Source organism: Aquarana catesbeiana, linkage group LG09 (genome assembly GCF_042186555.1).
Source record: "Aquarana catesbeiana isolate 2022-GZ linkage group LG09, ASM4218655v1, whole genome shotgun sequence".
Taxonomy (NCBI): domain Eukaryota; kingdom Metazoa; phylum Chordata; class Amphibia; order Anura; family Ranidae; genus Aquarana; species Aquarana catesbeiana.
In genome coordinates, this window is record NC_133332.1 from 214,485,576 (window position 1) to 214,505,030 (window position 19,455).

At 41.5% G+C, this 19,455-nt stretch overlaps 1 protein-coding gene across 7 annotated transcripts in view; it reads left to right on the top strand.

The window, feature by feature from the left end:
* The window catches only part of KCNT1 (potassium sodium-activated channel subfamily T member 1), a 587,173-nt gene that overhangs the window by 378,063 nt on the left and 189,655 nt on the right, over positions 1-19,455 (top strand). For 2 of the 7 annotated variants that reach the window (XM_073599684.1, XM_073599687.1), the window contains exon 2: positions 1,613-1,654. The exons of the other annotated variants lie outside the window; for them this stretch is intronic. In XM_073599684.1, the coding sequence (XP_073455785.1) occupies positions 1,613-1,654 (42 nt within the window). The remainder of the gene's footprint in view (positions 1-1,612; positions 1,655-19,455) is intronic. 7 annotated transcript variants of the gene reach the window in all.

The following is a 19,455-nucleotide window of genomic DNA, read 5'->3' on the forward strand; positions in this document are numbered from 1 at the left end:
GTTCAGGAGTGTGCTACGAACAGAGTGCAGAGTTCAGGAGTGTGCTACGTACAGAGTGCAGAGTTCAGGAGTGTGCTACGAACAGAGTGCAGAGTTCAGGAGTGTGCTACGAACAGAGTGCAGAGTTCAGGAGTGTGCTACGTACAGAGTGCAGAGTTCAGGAGTGTGCTATGTACAGAGTGCAGCGTTCATGAGTGTGCTACGTACAGAGTGCAGAGTTCAGGAGGGAGCTACGTTCAGAGTGCAGAGTTCAAGAGGGAGCTACGTACAGAGTTCAGGAGCGTGCTACGTACAGAGCGCAGAGTTCAGGAGCATGCTACGTACAGAGTGCAGTGTTCAGGAGTGCGTTACGTGCAGAGTCCAGGAGGGAGCTACGTGCAGATTTCTACGGTGCGCTACATGCAGAGTTCAGGAGTGCGCTACGTACTGAATGCAGAGTTCAGGAGTGCGCTATGTACAGAGTGCAGAGTTCAGGAGGGAGCTACGTACAGAGTGCAGAGTTCAGGAGCGTGCTACGTACAGAGTGCAGAGTTCAGGAGCGCGCTACGTTCAGATTGCAGAGTTCAGGAGTGCGCTACGTTCAGAGTGCGTTATGTACAGAGTGCAGGGTTTAGGGGTGTGCTGTGTACAGGTGTGCATCCCAACCCACCCAAAGCTTCCTTGCATCTCTCTCCTACCTGGCCTGGCCCTAGTACCTCCCTGTGTAGGCAGCTCTGCCTCCCCTTGCAAATAGATCATTCTCTCGCTCAGATTCTGGAGCTCTGTCCCTGTCCTGAGTTGTGCAGGGATCTGTTAGTTCTGGGAGCCGCTTTGTTTGCAAGTGACAGTGGGGAGCGGGAGGTCAGAGCTGGAGGTGGTGGAGGAATGAAGTTTCACTATGTTCTGGCTGCAAAACTGGGTGCGAGGGCCACTTGACAAGACTATGAGGGCCAGATTCAGCCCACGGGCCTTGTGTTTAATATGTGTGGGCTACGTAAAATTAGTACAGTACACAGAAATCAAATGCATTTCGGCCAATACAGTCTTCCTCATAGCATGGGCTGAGAAGGATGACTTTAAGTGAAAGTGAAACAGCAGGAGGTAAAGATTAGGTCCTCTCCCCTGCCAGACAGGGTTCGTAAAATGGAACACTTTTGGCACAAATCCCCAAAGTCCAGTGGATGTCTTATAAAATCAGGTATAATTGGCAGCTAATTGTGCCTGCTAATAAAAAGAGCTGGTTCATCCAAAGGGATGTTGGGATGCCTTCTTTTATCATGCACAACAGAAACTGTTGGCAGCTTTGTTTCCCCCTTATTAGTTCTTTCAGGGAAAACTAAACCTGTATAGAAGGAGAATAGTATTCAGAGGACTACAATGATTAGGATAACATACCTGTGTATTCTCATCAGAAAGGTGCACTCGCTGTAAAATCTGCATCCCTTGCATGGTCTAAAGCGTAAAAAACACCTTTTCATTTCCTTCTTCGGATCACTGCTTGCTGCATGATGCTGATATACAGAAATGCACTGGGAATTCTTTATTTTTTTTTCTGCACATCCAATACAGAATTATAAAAGAAAAGTGTGTGGCTATCTGGTGTTGATGTTTCTCTCCCTGCTCTGTGCTGTAGGGCTCATTCTGAAGAGTTCAGTCTGGATCGATCCTACTCACAGTGAGTTTCTGCATGGCATGTCTAACAAAAATAAAACATGGACTAGACCTACAAAGACACTGTTATCCAAGTGAAAAGAATAGAATTTTCACAGTTTTTTAAAAGTTAGTTTTGCTATCTCTTTTTAAAGGGCAACACTAGTATATTCTCAGTGGTAAGTACACCTTGGGGCTGAATTACCAAGGGAATCAAGATTGTTCACTTTGAAGTAAATGTAAATGTTAGTAGATAAGGCGAATCTGTGCTCACCCTAAAACTCAATCATGTGTGGGAGAAATTGATACAATCAGGATCTATTCAAAGACATGATTGCTTAAAGTGAACAAAGGTTTCCCTTATTTTCTAAGCTTGGTGAATATTCAATAAATCAACCCCATTGTGACATTTTCCTAAAAGCAATGCTTGACACGATGTACAGTTTCACATGCTTGCTGTACCAGATTTGAATTGTTATATCTCATATGCAGATGAAAAACACAGTGGCGATAATCTAATACCCCATCCCTAATTTAAGGTACAAAAACATATCACCATTGACAAAAAAGATTGTAATGGGACTTTGTTGATGTTGTCTCTCAACAAGCAATCCACAAATATTTAATTAAGATCATAGAGTTTTATTAATCCAAAAGGATAGAATCAGTCATATAAAATCATATATTGTAAACATTTTCAATGTGTGCCCCCTAGTGGCAGATCCGTAACATAAACACCCAAGCCAAAAGGCATAGGGGTTGATTTACTAAAGGCAACTAGACTGTGCACTTTGCAAAGTGGAGTTGCACTCTGCAGGTTCAATTGCTCCAGAGCTTAGTAAATGAGGTAAAGCTTCACTTTGCAAAGAACACCCAATCACATGCAAAGGAAAATAAAAAAACAGCATATTTGCTTGCACGTGATTGGATGATGGAAGTCAGCAGAGCTTCTGCTCATTTACTAAGCTCTGGAGCAACTGCTCTTGTAGAAGTGCAAAGTGCACAGTCAATTTGTCTTTAGTAAATCAACCCCATAATGTTGTATAATAGTCTTATACCGATATATAATTATACTTTATTAATTCCCTTTGGGATTAATAAAGTATTCTGATTATTTAGAGACATTAGTTATGGATGAGACTAATTCAATGCGTTTCACTCGTTGCTTTTACAAGAGTGGTGTACCAGTGATCTGGCTGGCTTGGGAGACTGCCAGCAGACCCAGAGCATTAAGGCGATCTAAGAAAGGACCCTTTCAGGGGGAAAATTCTATCATGGTGCTTCCTCTTATGTGACTCAATAACAGTGATGGCGAACCTTGGCATCCCGGATGTTTTGGAACTACATTTCCCATGATGCTCATGCACTCTGCAGTGTAGTTGGGCATCATGGGAAATGTAGTTCTAAAACATCTGGGGTGCCAAGGCTCGCCACCACTACACTATAATATCTTGAAGGTGCAATATACTACTTTGGGGATGCACTTGACGTTTGTTCCACTCAGTTTCCTGGCTGTTTTTTGGGGTGGATGAGGTCCTCCGCTCATCGACAGGTCGCTGCTTGATACTCACTGGTACCCCACTCCTGAAGAAGCATTGAGTGAGGAATAAGCGCATCTAACAAGCAGGGCCCTATGATTCCTCCTGTATTGAATTGTATTGCATTTGTACTATCTACCCTTATGTTGTAAAGCGCTGCACAAACTGCTGGCACTATATAAATACTGTATAATAATAATAATAATGAGGAATAAGATTGTTACACAACATTAGGCCATTTTGGCTCAGGTGTTTGTTATGGATCAGCCACTAGGAGGTACACAGTGAAAATGTTTACAATATATGTTTTTACATGTCTGATTTCATCCTTTGGGATTAATAAAACTCTATGATCTTAATTAAATATTTGTGGATTGCTTGGTGAGGAACAACCCCAAGAAAGTCCCATTACAATCTTTTGGTCACTGGTGACATATTTCTGTCTCATATACAGATGTGAAAATACTTCCTCCAGAGTTTATGTATGCCATAGAGTGGACCTGAAGGGTAATATGGGTGGGGGTGCCGTTTTCAGTCTGGTGTAACTGGAGGGAATCAGTCCAAACGGAAGTGTTGACAAAAGTACCGATAATTACAAAGTGGGGGTGCAGGTGGCTAGAGGTTTTAGGTAAGAGGTGCTGGCAAAGTCAGTGGAACATGGTGGAGGGAGAAGATGTTTAAGGAATAAAAAGTAAAACTCTGCCCATTCCATGAAAAGATTGTACAGCTGCATACATTTGAATGCAGAGATTCTATATTCTCGCCTGCCTGTTCTATAATGTCACCCGCAGATTGCTCGTTATAACACAGAGACGCAGCAGGGAGTGTGGAACTTGGCAGAGCTGCATTGTACAGTGATTTCAGCAGTCGGCCTGACTCAGGTTGTGTGGGTGTACCCCCTCTCCTCCACAATCCGAACCCCCCTTTCTGTAATTACCTCTCACTCTCCCTCTGTTTCTGCTCATGTACTGCACCAATACGGGGTACCATTAGCCAAGGCTAATTAGTATGAGCGGTACAACATGTAACAAAACACGGCGATAAAACAGTTATTTATAGTGCTTTTATAATAAAGGCTTTCTATATCTTACTCCTCTGCTATACAATAACTAATCTGCACCTCTGAAAAGCACCAAATGTATTATAATGACCTGCTGTCCTTTTTCAAGTGCATTCTTTTTAGAAAAACAGATTAACAGCATTTGTTTCTTTAAGAGGAGGGCTTTATAATCTTATTTTCATTTTGCTTTGCTTAAAGGGAAACTTTCTTTTTGTAGATTCATTCATTTTAACCCCAGAAATGCGCTATAGCCAAATGACGGCTACAGCGCGGGAAGCCATCAATAGACGTCCTCCCCTTTGCACGCTCCCTGCGACGCGCACGGCACGTGCTGTGATCACCGAGTCAATGAGACTCGGGTGATCAAATATCAGAGTAAGGGGTCTATCCCAGCCCCTTACCATGTGATCAGCTGTCAGCCAATGACAGTTGATCACGTCATGTAAACAGAAGATCGGTAATCGCTTTTTTTTTTTCTTCTCACGTTGACGCAAAGAGAAAAAAGTCGGTCACCGGCTTCTGTTGAAGGGACATCAGTCCAGAAGAGGAAGAGGCGAAACCGCCTCATCTGTGCCCACCAGTACTGCCTGTCAGTGCCACCTGCCAGTGCCCACAGTGCCACGAATCAGTACCCACCAGTACATAAAAGTGCCAGCAATCAGTGCCACCTGTCTCTTTACGGTCAACCCAGAGGACACGGGGGCACTCTTTTTACATCTAGAGGATTTCATCTCCAAATACGGAAAGGTTTCCTCACAGTAAGAGCCGTGAAAATTTGAAATAGACTCCCGCCAAAGGTGGTTCTGGCCAGCTCAGTAGATTGCTTTAAGAAAGGCCTGGATTCTTTCCTAAATGTGCATAATATAACTGGGTACTAATATTTATAGGTAAAGTTGATCCAGGGAAAATCCGATTGCCTCTTGGGGCATCAGGGAGGAATTTTTTCCCCTGCTGTAGCAAATTGGAGCATGCTCTGCTGGGGGTTTTTTGCCTTCCTCTGGATCAACTGTGGGTATAAAATTGGGTATATTGGATTGTGCAATATTTTTTATTTTATTTATTGTTTTTAAGGTTGAACTGGATGGACTTGTGTCTTTTTTCAACCTGACTATGTAACTATGTAACTATCAATGCCCACAAGTGCCACCTATCGATGCCCACCAGTGGTGCCACCTAGCAGTGCTGCCTATCAGTGTCACCTACCAGTGCCCATCACTGTCACCAATCAGTGCCCATCACTGCCACCCATCAGTACCCATCAGTGCCAGCTATCAGTGCCACCTATTAGTGCCCTTCAGTGCCACCTATCAATGCCCATCAGTGCCATCCATCAGTGCCACCTCTCAGTGCCCACCAATGCCACCTATCAGTGCCCACCAGTGCCACCTCATCAGTGCCCACCAGTGCCGTCTATGTGAGAGGGACTGTGAGAGGTTTCTGAAGAATCACCAGAAAGGTACAGGAGGGTACCAGTAAATAGTAAAACAGTAAGTAGCAATAGTAAAACAGTAAAAACCAGCTGACAACTAAGCTGTTGACCCAGTGTGAACTGTTGTCATCAAGGCAGGAGTTATATATAGAATGCAAAATAAACAAAGCTGAACCTTTATTGCATACAAGAAGGGCATTGTCATATACACATACAGACAACGAATTATACTAGGAGTGTATGCTGTTTGTTACCTGCTCCCTGGTTATGGAGGGGAGGGAGCAGGCACTTGGATAAAACACTTAAAGGTTAACATAGACTACAATATAGACTACAAGGCTTTTTCTTATTAGTGACATCTCCTGGCCTGGATAAGTAAGGACAGCATACTCTGTGGTACGTTTGCTTTTGCAAGACCTTAGGATCACGGACTATCACAGATTATCCTGGGGTTTCGGGGTTTTTTTTGGGCCATCTTATTTCACTTGAGCTCAGTTCAGCCTTCTTTAGTGTGAACAACTGTACACTACATCACAGTTATTTCAATATACAGTCGATCTGTTATTATTGGGACTTTGCTTGAACCTTGCATATATAAGCCCTTTTTTTTGTGGCAGCCTATTTATAATAAAATAAAGCTACGAAGTGTAGGGGTTGCTGTTCGCGACAACCACCATTGAAGTAAAGTAATGGGGAGGAAAGGAGCTAAGACAAATCAAGTGGACCGTGGGAACTGTAATACTATAAAATCATATTTGGTCAAAGATAGGGCAGACCAAGTAGTAGAAGGTATAAGTGAGAATACATCACCACCATCAGTAGAGCAAGTAAAAAGGAAGGGGTTAATGGGAGAGGAAGAGGAAGGAGAAAAAACAGCAGCAGATGATACACAAAAGGGTAATAAAGTTCAGTCTCCACAAGCCAAGAGCAATAAAATAGATCAGGTACCCTCAGGAGGACAACAACAGAAAATGGACTCCGAAGATCCACAAGCGCGCCCCACAAAACAAGATATGGCACATATGACGTCTCATTTAGAGCTTATGATTAAAAGTGAAATGAATCCAACAAGAAGGGACATACAGAATGTCCTACAATGGGTAGAAGAAACAGAAGAACATCTGGATAAACATAAAGGGGCAATAATGGAACTGCGAGAAAGAGTCGAGATGGAATGGCTAGAGATAAAGAACAGTCGATATAAGCTTGAGGATCAGGAAAATCGTAGTAGACGAAAAAATCTAAGGATAAGGGGCCTTCCAGAGATAAAGGATACAGAATTAGAAGATGTTCTACAGGGAGTGTTCAATAAAGCCCTGAAAAGAGAAGTATCAACGCCTATTCGCTTTGAAAGAATCCACAGAATACAGGGAACAAAAAAAATCCCCCGGAGATTTTCCAAGGGATGTAATAGCAAGATCTTATCAGTATGAAGTAAAAGAGTAGGTGTCTCAGAGTACAAGAAATTCCACACCCATGGATTTTACTGGAACTAAGCTATTTATTTTCACAGATCTATCATCAGAGACATTAGCCCATAGAAGGGCACTGAAACCTTTACCAAGTCATTTACAAATGAACAACATCACTTATAGGTGGGGATTCCCGGCTTGTCTGATCGCAAAGAATCAGGGGGTCTCAGCGACCCTACAACTCCCAGAACATTTAAAATAATTCTGCAGTAAACTTGGTTTACCCTATATAATCTTGGAAAACTGGCAAAAGAGGACTGCCGGTTGGAAGAACTTAAGAGACCAAAAGTGGAATAAAGTATAGATCTTTGAAATTGTTGAAAAGAAGGATGTAGAAGAATTCTGAGTAGATGAGATGGAGTGGAGTGGGATGAGGGCATGTAAAGGAATCACTTGGGGGGGGCAACATGGAGTGGCTATGCCCACTTGGACCTGCGGAACCACTCTTAATTATTGGAGATGAGGTCTGGGGGACAAATTGGGCATATAAAAGTGGAAATGTAGCGCTAATAAAAACTGTTTCCAAAAAACTACATTTCCACTCACCTTTTGTTCATGAATCTTAGTCACATTCGTATGTAGCTGCTTTTGTTTTTTCAGATTTTTTCAAAATAGCGCAATTTTTTATGATTACACATGGGCATAAAAAAGAACCCGAGAGATGGTCGCTCGGCTGAGCACCCTATTGGCGGAGGCCGGGTGAGACACAACATTGTTCTTCAATGTAGGGGGAGGGAGGTGGGAGGGATAGGTGCGGAAGGGTATATGTTGTTACAATGTTATATGTTCGTTCTTAGGTCTTGTTTTTTGTTATTTGAATGGTACATTCCTAGAGTAAGGGGAAACCCCCCCATTTTTTTTTTCCTGTCATTCCGACTGCAAAGTTTATGGTGTTTCTTTTTTGAAGTATGGCGCCCTTGAAAATAATTACTTATAAGATGAGAGGTTTAAATAACCCCTATAAGAGGCATCAGATATCTCAGGAGCTGAAAGGATTCTCAGCTAATATAGTTTTTCTACAAGAAACCCATCTAAAATGGTCATTAAAAATTAGTTTGGGATCTAAAAATTTCCCAACATGGATGCACAGCTATTCTCCTAATAAAAGATCTAGGGGCACAGTAATAGGGTTTGATAAGAACACACTATTCACAATGAAAGGAATGGAGTCGGACCCTGAAGGATGTTATTTATTTATGAAGCGATCCTTATTTAATAATGATTATACCCTGGTAAATGTACACTGTACCAATATATGTCCCTCTGTTTTTCTGAAAAAGGTCTTAAATAAACTAGAGGGTTTTAGAGCGGGAAGGTTTATAGTGGGGGGAGACTTTAACTTTGTCTTTGATCCAGCTCTGGGAACTCAACCTCTCTCTCTGAGGTAAGAGGGAAAATATTTAAAGGCAATTAAATATAAACTTCATCAACAGTTGTTAGTAGAGGCATGGAGAATTTTACATCCCAGAGATAAAGATTTTACATGCTATTCTTTAGTACATTCTTCATATTCTAGTATTGACTATATTTTGTTAGATCATCAGCTCTTAGAAGGGTTATTAAGGACATAAAATCAATAACCCTCTGAGACCATGTTCCAGTGGAGGCTGTCTTGGAGTTAAAGGACATCCCTACTGGACAGAGATCTTGGAGAATAGATGAATCTCTTTTACATGATTCTAGGATAATTGGGGATCTAGAGAAGGAAATTAACTTATTTTTTAAAGAAAATAATAGAGAAAATACTGCCCCGACTGTACTCTGGGAAACTCATAAAGTTTATATGAGGAAGAGTCTGATAGCAGAGAGGGCTAAGAGGAAGAAAATATGGCAAGCCCAGAAACCATCTCTTCTACAAGAAATCCAGGCTCTGGAACAGTTACATAAAGGACTACATGAAGATCAAATAATGGCTACATTAACAGAAAAGCGAGAGGCATTGAGGGACTTGATGAAGCAAGACACTAAATGGGTATTCAATAGGACAAGTGAAAAGTATTATGAAATGGGAAACAAGCCTGGGAAATTGTTGGCAGGGGTAATTAAATCTAGAAGCAATGTGAATTATATAGCAAAAATGAAAGCTAAGAAGGGGGAACTGAAATATTCTACAAAGGATGTTACAAAAAAATTTCAAGAATATTAGCAATTGCTGTATAAAGTAAATAATATACAAAATCCTGATGATATACAACTTAGAAACAAAGAAATAAAATAGAGCAATATTTAGAAAAGGCAAAGTTACCAGCTATATTAGAAGATGGATCTACTAAGTTGTACATAGAGATTTCAAAAGAGGAACTAGAACAGGCCATTAAAAGCACCAAAGCAGGTAAAAGCCCAGGTCTGGATGGGTATACTTCATTATATTATAAAACAAATTCAGGAACTTTAGCTCCCCACTTTCAGATATATATGAACTCTATAGGGGGAGGTTTGGAAATACGTGAAGAAGCCCCAGGGGCCCATATAACTCCTAGCTAAAGAAGGGAAAGATCCAACACTGTGTGCCAGTTATAGGCCAATATCCTTGATTAACAAAGATATAAAGATCTATGCGAGGATATTGGCCGATAGGCTGTAGCCCTTTATGTCAAAATGGATAGAAAAGGATCAAGTGGGTTTTGTCCCTGGGAGGGAAGCGAGGGATAATGTAATAAGAGCATTACTTTTAATCCATGGAGCCAAAAAGGGAAATAAACCATTATTTCTGTCAGTAGATGCCGAAAAGGCCTTCAACAGATTGGACAGGGAGTATGCGCTTTCAACATTGAGACATGCTGGCATAGGCCCACATATGTATAAATGGATAGAAGCATTATACTCCAGACCAACAGCTCAGGTATGGGTTAATGGGACCCTCTCAGGTACCTTTGCGCTCTAACAATGGTATCATTGGGCCCGTAGCTGGTGTCATTGGTAGGAATTGTGCCCATTATTGGTATCATTGGGCCCCGTAGTTGGTGTTATTAGTAGGAATTGTGCTCCATCATTGGGCCTCGTAGTTGGTGTCATTGGTAGGAATTGTGCCCCATCGTTGGTGTCATTGTGAGGAATTGTGCCCCATTGTTGGTGCCAGTGAATGGAATAGTGCCCCTAGGGCCAGATAACAGCAGGCAAAGGGCCACAGCTGGCCCCCGGGTCGCAGTTTGGAGACCAATGGTCTACAGGATCCTGGATCTGCTGATTACTGGGGCAATGCTTTACAGACTCCAGTGTAAAAAGATGATAAATGCAAACAGTTTTACCTGCAAAAAGATGTACATTTATTACTTTTTTTTTACAAAGGGTGAACCTATCCTTTTAATCTCTAGCTGCCGTGATTTGAATGGCAAAATGCAGGTCAATACAACATTCGCTCATGATTTTGCCAATGCTTAAAAATGTATCTGCTGTGATTGAGTCCTTTATTAAGTCAACATTTATGACCTGTATTTAAGACACAACAATAATGAAATACAACTGAAAGTCAGTGCAGTGGATGAGTCTTCACATGTAGAACTCCATGGAAGTCACCGAGTGGGTAGCAAAGTGCACTACCCTCTGTCCCTGTCTACAGACCACATGGCCTGGCACAGGGGACATATGGTGGGTATAGGAGGGCACCTAAACTTTGCATTAGCCACACTGCTATCCTATTCAAGAAATAAGTCAGAGGTAATGCAAAAATCTATATCTGTTGTCAGCGTTTAGGTGTGAAATCCTCAGACAGAAGCAAATTTACTGCTAAGTCGTTTGATTTATCCCAGGAAATTAATAACACAAGCAATCAATTGTGTGCTTGTTGCCGTCATTACAGTGAACGTTCTCCTATTCATCATCAGAAACAAGTGATGGCATTTTCAATTTACAAATGTGTGATTTAGCTTTTGTTTTCGCATGTCACACTGCGTACAGACAAGCGACACTGATTGTCTCAGCTGTGTCTCATTAGAATGAATGCAAAGGAGCGCTATGAAATAATTGCATGTTGATTCCAGTAAAACTAAAGTGGCGTTTGAAGCCAGATCTCATAAAAGACCAACCAAATTTCTGAGACTAGAATGAGGGACACCTTTTAGCACCCAAAATTTCTGGACATTTCTGGAAGACATGTCCTTGTCACTTCTATAACTCTGCCAGCATTTCAGATTGAGAAAAAAAACGAACAACTATACATCACACAAAACATAAAGAGATTTGTGAATTTTGCACACACTGACAATCCCTTGCATCAGCAAAAACCCAACTGACTCTTCATCTGCAATCTCCTCATTAAGCCTCATCATCCTCTATCACTTGAGAAATGGTCCCATAGTCAAAATTCTGGAGCTTTGCTTGTTTCTTTTATTATTGTTCTCTAAACTGTTGTGCAAACTTCCCAAATGTATATACAGTATATGTACAAAAGACAAAAAAAGGAATAGTAAATGACAACAGAACAATAAAATAACTGCAGAAGTTTTGGCAGTCTCAAATAAGTTATTATAACCTAAACAAAAATTGGTTAGATGTCCTATCGCCAAAACAGGACGTGAGAGGGAATCCAGGCCTAGTGCCCACAATAGTAGATTTCTCCTCTGCATCTGTCCAGATGACAACCAAAAATGTGGATTATTTTTAACTCTCAGTAATAATGACAAACTGGACAAGTAGGGAGGTTGAGTCTCCCTAATGGGGACAAAGTTAGCAATAAAAACCTGACAGGAGTTCTAATATTTCTCCACTCCTATCCACACCAAAAAAAAAGCATTGCCTTTAGTTATACCTCGGGGTAAACTTATTGTTATTATTATTTTTTTTTTGATTCTTCAGTTGCTTCCTGGTTTTTGGCCTATGCCAAAGTGATGTCATACATCCCAGGAGTCTTCAGGAGCGGAGGAGGGGCTTTCTTAGCTAAGCACACCCTCCTGCCTACATGCCTGAACTGAGAGGAGATGGATTCCGGGAAGTAAATGATGCATGAATCATCTGCCCTTACGCAAGATGGCCGTGGCTAGGAATGCTATGGGGGTGTTTTCCAAAGTGATTTGTCAACAAGGATAAATTCACTTTTATTAAATAAATAATAAACGCACATATTTTTGCAGGAAAAAAAAAGTGCATTTAATATTTTTTTCACAGGACTCTGCAAAGCATTGCACAAGCGATCAGTGGATCACAGGTGAAATGTCAGGCTCTTGCATACCCTTTCTATAACTCTGTGCCTATACCTCTGTACAGGCTGTTAGTTTCAGAGCTGTGGGAGATGTGAAGTCCATTAAGATCTACAGGCTCGTATGCCACGGTGGTGTAAGTGTAGATTTGCACTATAATCTGATTTATTAAGAAATTCTACAAAGACACGCTAGATGGGTTCATCCATAATAGCAATGGCCTTTGCGAGCAAGAAAAACATCTGTAACCATGCACCCATCCCTGCATACCTGTCAAATCACAGATGTAGGTGAGTCTGTACCAATGCCATCTCCATTGATTTAAGCAGGCTGGCTGTGCACAGCTCCGCGCTGCTCTGAACAAATAAGCGGCTTCTAATGCTGTTTGGACAAATGCATCCATGTAAATGAACTCTTCATATCATCAAATATTGCAGTTCTAAATAAAACCAACATAATAATTTTACAGTACATAAATACCAAGAATAGAATAAATTTAAAGCAATGTTGCGTAGAGCGGAGCTCAGCACCTCCACCCTTTCTTCATATTGGGCCTGGAAATCATTCATGGTACTTACTGTATACAGAAACAGTATTCATTCCCCTTGAAATTTTCCACATTTTGTCATGTTACAACCGAAAACATAAATGTATTTTATTGGGATTTTATGTGATAGACCAACACAAAGTGGCACATAATTGTGAAGTGGAAGGAAAATGATAAATAGTTTTCAATTTTTTTTTACAAATAAATATGTGAAAAGTGTGGTGTGAATTTGTATTCAGCGCCTTTTACTCTGATACCCCTAAATAAAATCTAGTGCAACCAATTGCTTTCAGAAGTCACCTAATTAGTAAATAGAGTCCACCTTTGTGTGATTTAATCTCAGTATAAATACAGCTGTTCTGTGAAGCCCTCAGAGGTTTGTTAGAAAACCTTAGTGAACAAACAGCATCATGAAGACCAAGGAACACACCAGACAGGTCAGGGATAAAGTTGTGAAGAAGTTTAAAGCAGGGTTAGGTTAGAAAAAATATCCCAAGCTTTGAACATCTCACAGAGCAATGTTCATGCCATCATTCGAAAATGGAAAGAGTATGGCACAACTGCAAACCTACCAAGACATGGCCGTCCACCTAAAAAGACAGGCCGGACAAGGAGAGCATTTATCAGAGAAGCCGCCAAGAGGCCCATGGTAACTCTGGAGGAGCTGCAGAGATCCACAGCTCAGGTGGGAGAATCTGTCCACAGGACAACTATTAGTTGTGCACTCCACAAATCTGGCCTATATGGAAGAGTGGCAAGAAGAAAGCCATTGTTGAAAGAAAGCCATAAGAAGTCCCGTTTGCAGTTTGCGAGACGCCATGTGGAGGACACAGCAAACATGTGGAAGAAGGTGCTCTGCTCAGATGAGACCAAAATGTAATTTTTTGGCCTAAAAGCAAAACGCTATGTGTGGCGAAAAACTAACACTGCACATCACCCTGAACACACCATCCTCACCGTGAAACATGGTGGTGGCAGCATCATGTTGTGGGGATGCTTTTCTTCAAAAGCGACAGGGAAGCTGGTCAGAGTTGATGGGAAGATGGATGGGGCCAAATACAGGGCAAATCTTAGAAGAAAACCTGTTAGAGTCTGCAAAAGACATGAGATTGAGGCAGAGGTTCACTTTCCAGCAGGACAACGACCCTAAACATACAGCCAGAGCTACAATGGAATGGTTTAGATCAAAGCATATTCATGTGTTAGAATGGCCCAGTCAGACCTAAATCCAATTGAGAATCTGTGGCAAGACTTGAAAATTGTTGTTCACAGACGCTTTTCATCCAATCTGATGGATTAAGCTATTTTGCAAAGAAGAATAGGAAAAAATGTCCCTCTCTAGATGTGCAAAGCTGGTAGAGACATCCCCAAAAAGACTTGCAGCTGTAATTGCAGCAAAAGGTGATTCTACAAAGAATTTTGAAAAACATTTATCATTTTCCTTCCACTTCACAATTATGTGCCACTTTGTGCTGGTCTATCACATAAAATCCCAATAAAATACATTTACGTTTTTGGTTGTAAAATGACAAAATGTGGAAAATTTCTAAGGGTATGAATACTTTTTCCAGACACTGTGTGGGATGCAGTCACCTGCTCTGAATTATGGGACACTGCCATTGCTGTCATTGCACAAGTTTTACTCAACACATAGCAGCTGGCAAACTTCATGTGTCTATTGCAGGTTTTAGAGCCATCTTTCTGCTCAAACACTATCCAAGGTCTTTATCTTCACAATTATCTATCACTATTATCAATCTTCATTATTGAATGAACAATCTGACGGGTTATTAAAGTGTATTTAAACCCTACAGAAAAAATCAAATATATTGCAGCTTACCAGTCCCTAGGTGTTTTGTCTATAATACTTTTCTTTTTTCTTCTTTTTCTGCTTTGTTTCCTTTTTTTACCAGGTCCTACCAGTAACACACTCTGGGGTGGATTTACTAAAGGCAAATAGACTGTACACTTTGCAAGTGTGGTTGCACTCATTTTCCTTACTAAATGTGAATGTGGTAAAGCTTCACTTTAAAAAGAATATGCAGTCAGGTGCAAGGAAAAAAACTGCATATTTACTTTCACATGATTGAATAATGGAAATCAGCAGTGCTTTACCACCTTTACTAAGCTTTGAAAATTAGTGCAAATGCACTTGCAAGGTGCACAGTCTATTTGCCTTTAGTAAATCAAGCTCTTTGTGTCCTAGGGTGACACTCAATTGCCATATGGTATCTATGAAGGAGCAGTGTTGCCATTTTGGGATAGGAAATATTTTTCCTATCCCAACTACAGGACAAAACCCCCCTACTGCATAACAAAACAGGGGGGGGGGATTCTGTAGTCCACAAGGAGAGAAGGATGGGAACAAGGTTAAAATTGAATTAAAGTCTCAGTTTTTAAGACTGGTTTGTTATTGCAGTAGAGACATGCAATTAGTGCCCGGACAAGGTCATCCAGTGCCTAAGGCAAAGAAGCCAAACTATGCTCCCTTCATTATGTGTGAGCTTAGGGGATGCTACCCCGGAAGTCACCCACCTGTCAAAGTGCCTTGTATCAGAATGAGCTCACTGGTGACCCCATCAATGCAGTTAACCACTGCACCCGGGGCAGCCGCCCCTCCTGCCCACCCCTTGTCCAGGCCCTGCATACAGTGTCCCCTCTGCAAAAAATAAAATAAACCTACTTGTCTGCTTGCAAGTTTTCCGTAGAATGTACACTGAGCTGCGTATGCGCAGCTCAGTTTACATTGCGCCACATATCCTGGGATCCTGTGCCGATGACTGAAACTCTGAGCATGTGCAGGAGTAACTTCATCCCATGTTGGCCAATTATAATTAGAGAAGTGGAGTATTGTTGTAGTAGCCGCACTACTACAGGGATTGCCATTGTCTTCTGCATTCAGTGTCGATCGGCTGCTCTGCTGCATAGTAACCACAGGGGGTCCTAGCTCAACATGGGCTCCATTCAGAAAACACTTTTCTCAACCAATTCAAAGCATTCTCTGATTGGATAAGGTGGAGAGGTGGGTTGGTGATGCCATGATTCATTGAGAAAATACTAGGGTGTTCTCTAAATTGGCACTTCTGCACCGCCCCACACAGTGGGACTGCTTTTTTTTTTTTTTTACTCTGTGCATTTGGAATAATTTTAAGCCCCGCCTCTTAAACAATTTAGCCACACCCAGTTTTTTGCATGCTTCTTCCTTGCCACCCTATAAACTGTTCTCCCATTTTGACATCTCAATGCTTCTGATCTCTGTAGTCCTTCTATCCACTTCTGTTATAGAGTCTCCTTTAGGGTAGAAGTTGCTAAATCTTCAGGCCACATTATTTTTAATTGCAGGAAATGTTACTTCACTAATCTGTCACCAATTAAGAGATTTTTTTTTTCCTGTGTTCCTATCAGAAGCCATTACAGTCAGGCAGCCTTTGTCTTAATTGGGAAAGGATTATAAAGGTCACAACAAATATCCATTGTTAATGAAAGGTACATAAAAAGCCATAGGGAGGCTCGAAGTGTGCAGCATTCTTAAAATAGGGGAAAAAAAGAGACCAAAAGCACCAAGAAAAATGACTGTGTTCAACACATCCTTTAGTTCTAGATAACACTATTAAAAGGGACCTTTCTGTAACTACAAGTCTACACATATACATGGCTTGGCACAATATATTGCAATAGCATCATTTAAAAAAAATCTTTCAGCATCAAAAGTCATCCTAGTCACTCTATTCCCATGACTTTGTCTAGGCTGGGAAGATCTAATTAGTCTGCTACAGGCAGGAAAAAGAATTTCCTTGGTCTATATTAGTGGTCTATGTATGAAAATAATGAAACTATTGGTTACATTTCTTTTCTAATTCCTTCTAGTGTTCTCTAAAGTTTACAATGTATTTCTTGTTACAACCACATATGTACTTCTATGCTCATCAGCTCCATCTAGTGTCCATAATGCAGTATTCTACTACTGCCCATAATGAAAGAACATTGGTTCAGAAGAGAAAACAACCCAATACCATTTGTTTTTGCCCAATTTGCACAGAACAAATGTGCATGCAGATTTGGTGATCAAATAGCAATGCATTTTTTTCTAAATAAAACCTTTTAGTCGTCAGACCTTATTTTGTAAATTTGCAGAAAGTCAGTCCAGAAAGTAGATCCTGAACTAAAATAATGTTCAAGCAAAGATTGGACCGTCCTTCTGAGGTCAACAGATGAAAGAATTGTCAGTCACTTTGATCTCTAGGAGAAGTAATAAATACCTGTGTTACACTGGCCCATAACTTGTTGTGCATGCCCTTACCTTGAAATAACCTATCTGATGGTAGATCCACTTTAACTACAAGCAGATGAGAAGTGACATTGTCCTGAACCCACCAGAAAAAAGGGCATAAACTAGCAGACGAGTGTCTTCAAATAGCTTACATCTAATGAGCCCTAGAAAGTGTCTTCTTTTCTTGAAGGAAAAAACCTCTGCTATCATGCTGGGAAATCCAGAGTTGGCATATTCAAAGGATCAGTTCACCCATAAGTAGAATTGTATTTATAGGGGGTCCCTGGCTTTCTTTATGTCTTAGATCAGGGGTCTCAAACTCAATTTAATTGCAGGCTGCATCAGCAGTATGGTTGCCCTCAAAGGGCTGGTTGTATCTGGGGTGCGTTACATGCAAGTGAGTACAGAGTTCAGGATTATGCTACATAGAGAGTGCAGCGTTCAGGAGTGCATTATGTACAGAGTGCAGGGTTTAGGGGTGCACCATGTACAGAGTGCATGTTTTAGGGGTGCACTGTGTATGGAGAGCAAGGTTTAGGGGTATGCTATGTACAGAGTGCATAGTTTAGGGGTGCACTGTGTACAGAGTGCAGGGTTTAGCGGTGCGCTATGTACAAAGTGCAGGGTTCAGGAGTGCATTACATACAGAGTGAAGAGTTCAGGGATGAGCTATGTACAGAGTGCAGCATTCAGGGGCGAGTTGTGTATAGAGTGCAGAGATCAGGGGTGAGCTGTATACAGAGTGCAGAGTTCAGGGGTACACTATGTACAAAATGCAGAGTTTATGGTGCGCTGTGTACAGAGTACAAGATTTAGGGGTGCGCTATGAAGAGTGCATCATTTAGGAGTGCGCTGTGTACAGAGTACAAGGTTTAGGGGTGCATTACATACAGAGTGAAGAGTTCAGGGGTGGAACTGTGTATAGAGTGCAAAGTTCAGGAGTGTGTTGTTTACCTGGCCCAGTTCTCGTACCTCCCTGTGTAGGTGGCACGCCTTTCAGGGAGATTGTTCTCTCTCTCTCTCTCTGGAGATCTGTCCCTGCTGTGCTATGAGTGCATGCAGGGATCTGTTAGATCTAGGAGCTGCTGAGAGCAAAGCTGTCTCTTGTAAACACAAAAGGCTTCTATGTTTACAAGTGACAGCGGGGAGTGGGAACAGAAGGTAAGAGCCAGAGGTGGTGAAATGGAGTTTCTCCACTTTCCGGCTGCAAAACTAGGTGCAAGGGCCACATGACAAGGCTTTGTGTTTCACATATGAGTCTTAGATGATCCAACACTAAACCTACCAGATCTGTTTCTGACCACCTGGGAGTATTTGGTGATTCTGCTTACATTCATGTACAAAATATCATAGAATGTATATTATTAGAACTAATATGATATCAATTATATACAGTATATATACACTCACCAGCCACTTTATTAAGTACACCTTGCTGGTACCGGGTTGGACCCCCTTTTACCTTCAGAACTGCCTTAATTCTTCATGACATAGTCGCAACCAGGGGTTGGAAACGTTCCTTAGAGGTTTTAGTCCCTATTGACATGATAGCATCACACAGTTGCTGCAGATTTGTCGGCTGCACATCCATGATGCGAATCTTCTGTTCCACCACATCCCAAAGGTGCTCTTTTGGATTGAGATCTGGTGACTGTGGAGGACATTGGAGTACAGTGACCTCATTGTCATGTTCAAGAAACCAGTGGTGAGATGTTTTGAGCTTTGTGACATGGTGCATTATCCTGCTGGAAGGAGCCATCAGAAGATGGGTACCCCATGGTTCTAAAGGGATGGACATGGTCAGTAACAATACTCAGGTAGGCCATGGCATTTAAATGATGCTCAATTGGTACTAAGGGGCTTATAGTGTGCCAAGAAAATAGCCCCCACACCATTACACTACCACCACCAGCCTGAACCATTGATACAAGGCAGGATGGATCCATGCTTTCATGTTGTTTACGCCAAATTCTGACCCTACCATCTGAATGTTGCAGCTGAAATCGAGACTCATCAGACAAGGCAAAGTTTTTTTTCAATCTCCTATTGTCCAATTTTGGTGAGCCTGTGCGAATTATAGCCTCAGTTTCCTGTCCTTAGCTGACAGGAGTGGCACCCTGTGTGGTCTTCTACTGCTGTAGTCCATATGCTTCAAGGTTCGATGTGTTGTGGGCTCAGAGATGGTATTCTGCATACCTTTGTTGTAACAAGTGGTTATTTGAGTTACTGTTCTCTTTCTGTCATCTCGAACCAGTCTACCCATTCTCCTCTGGCATCAACAAGGCATTTTTGTCCACACAACTGCCATTCACTGGACATTTTCTCTTTTTCAGGCCATTCTCTGTAGACCCTAGAGATGGTTGTGCGTGAAAATC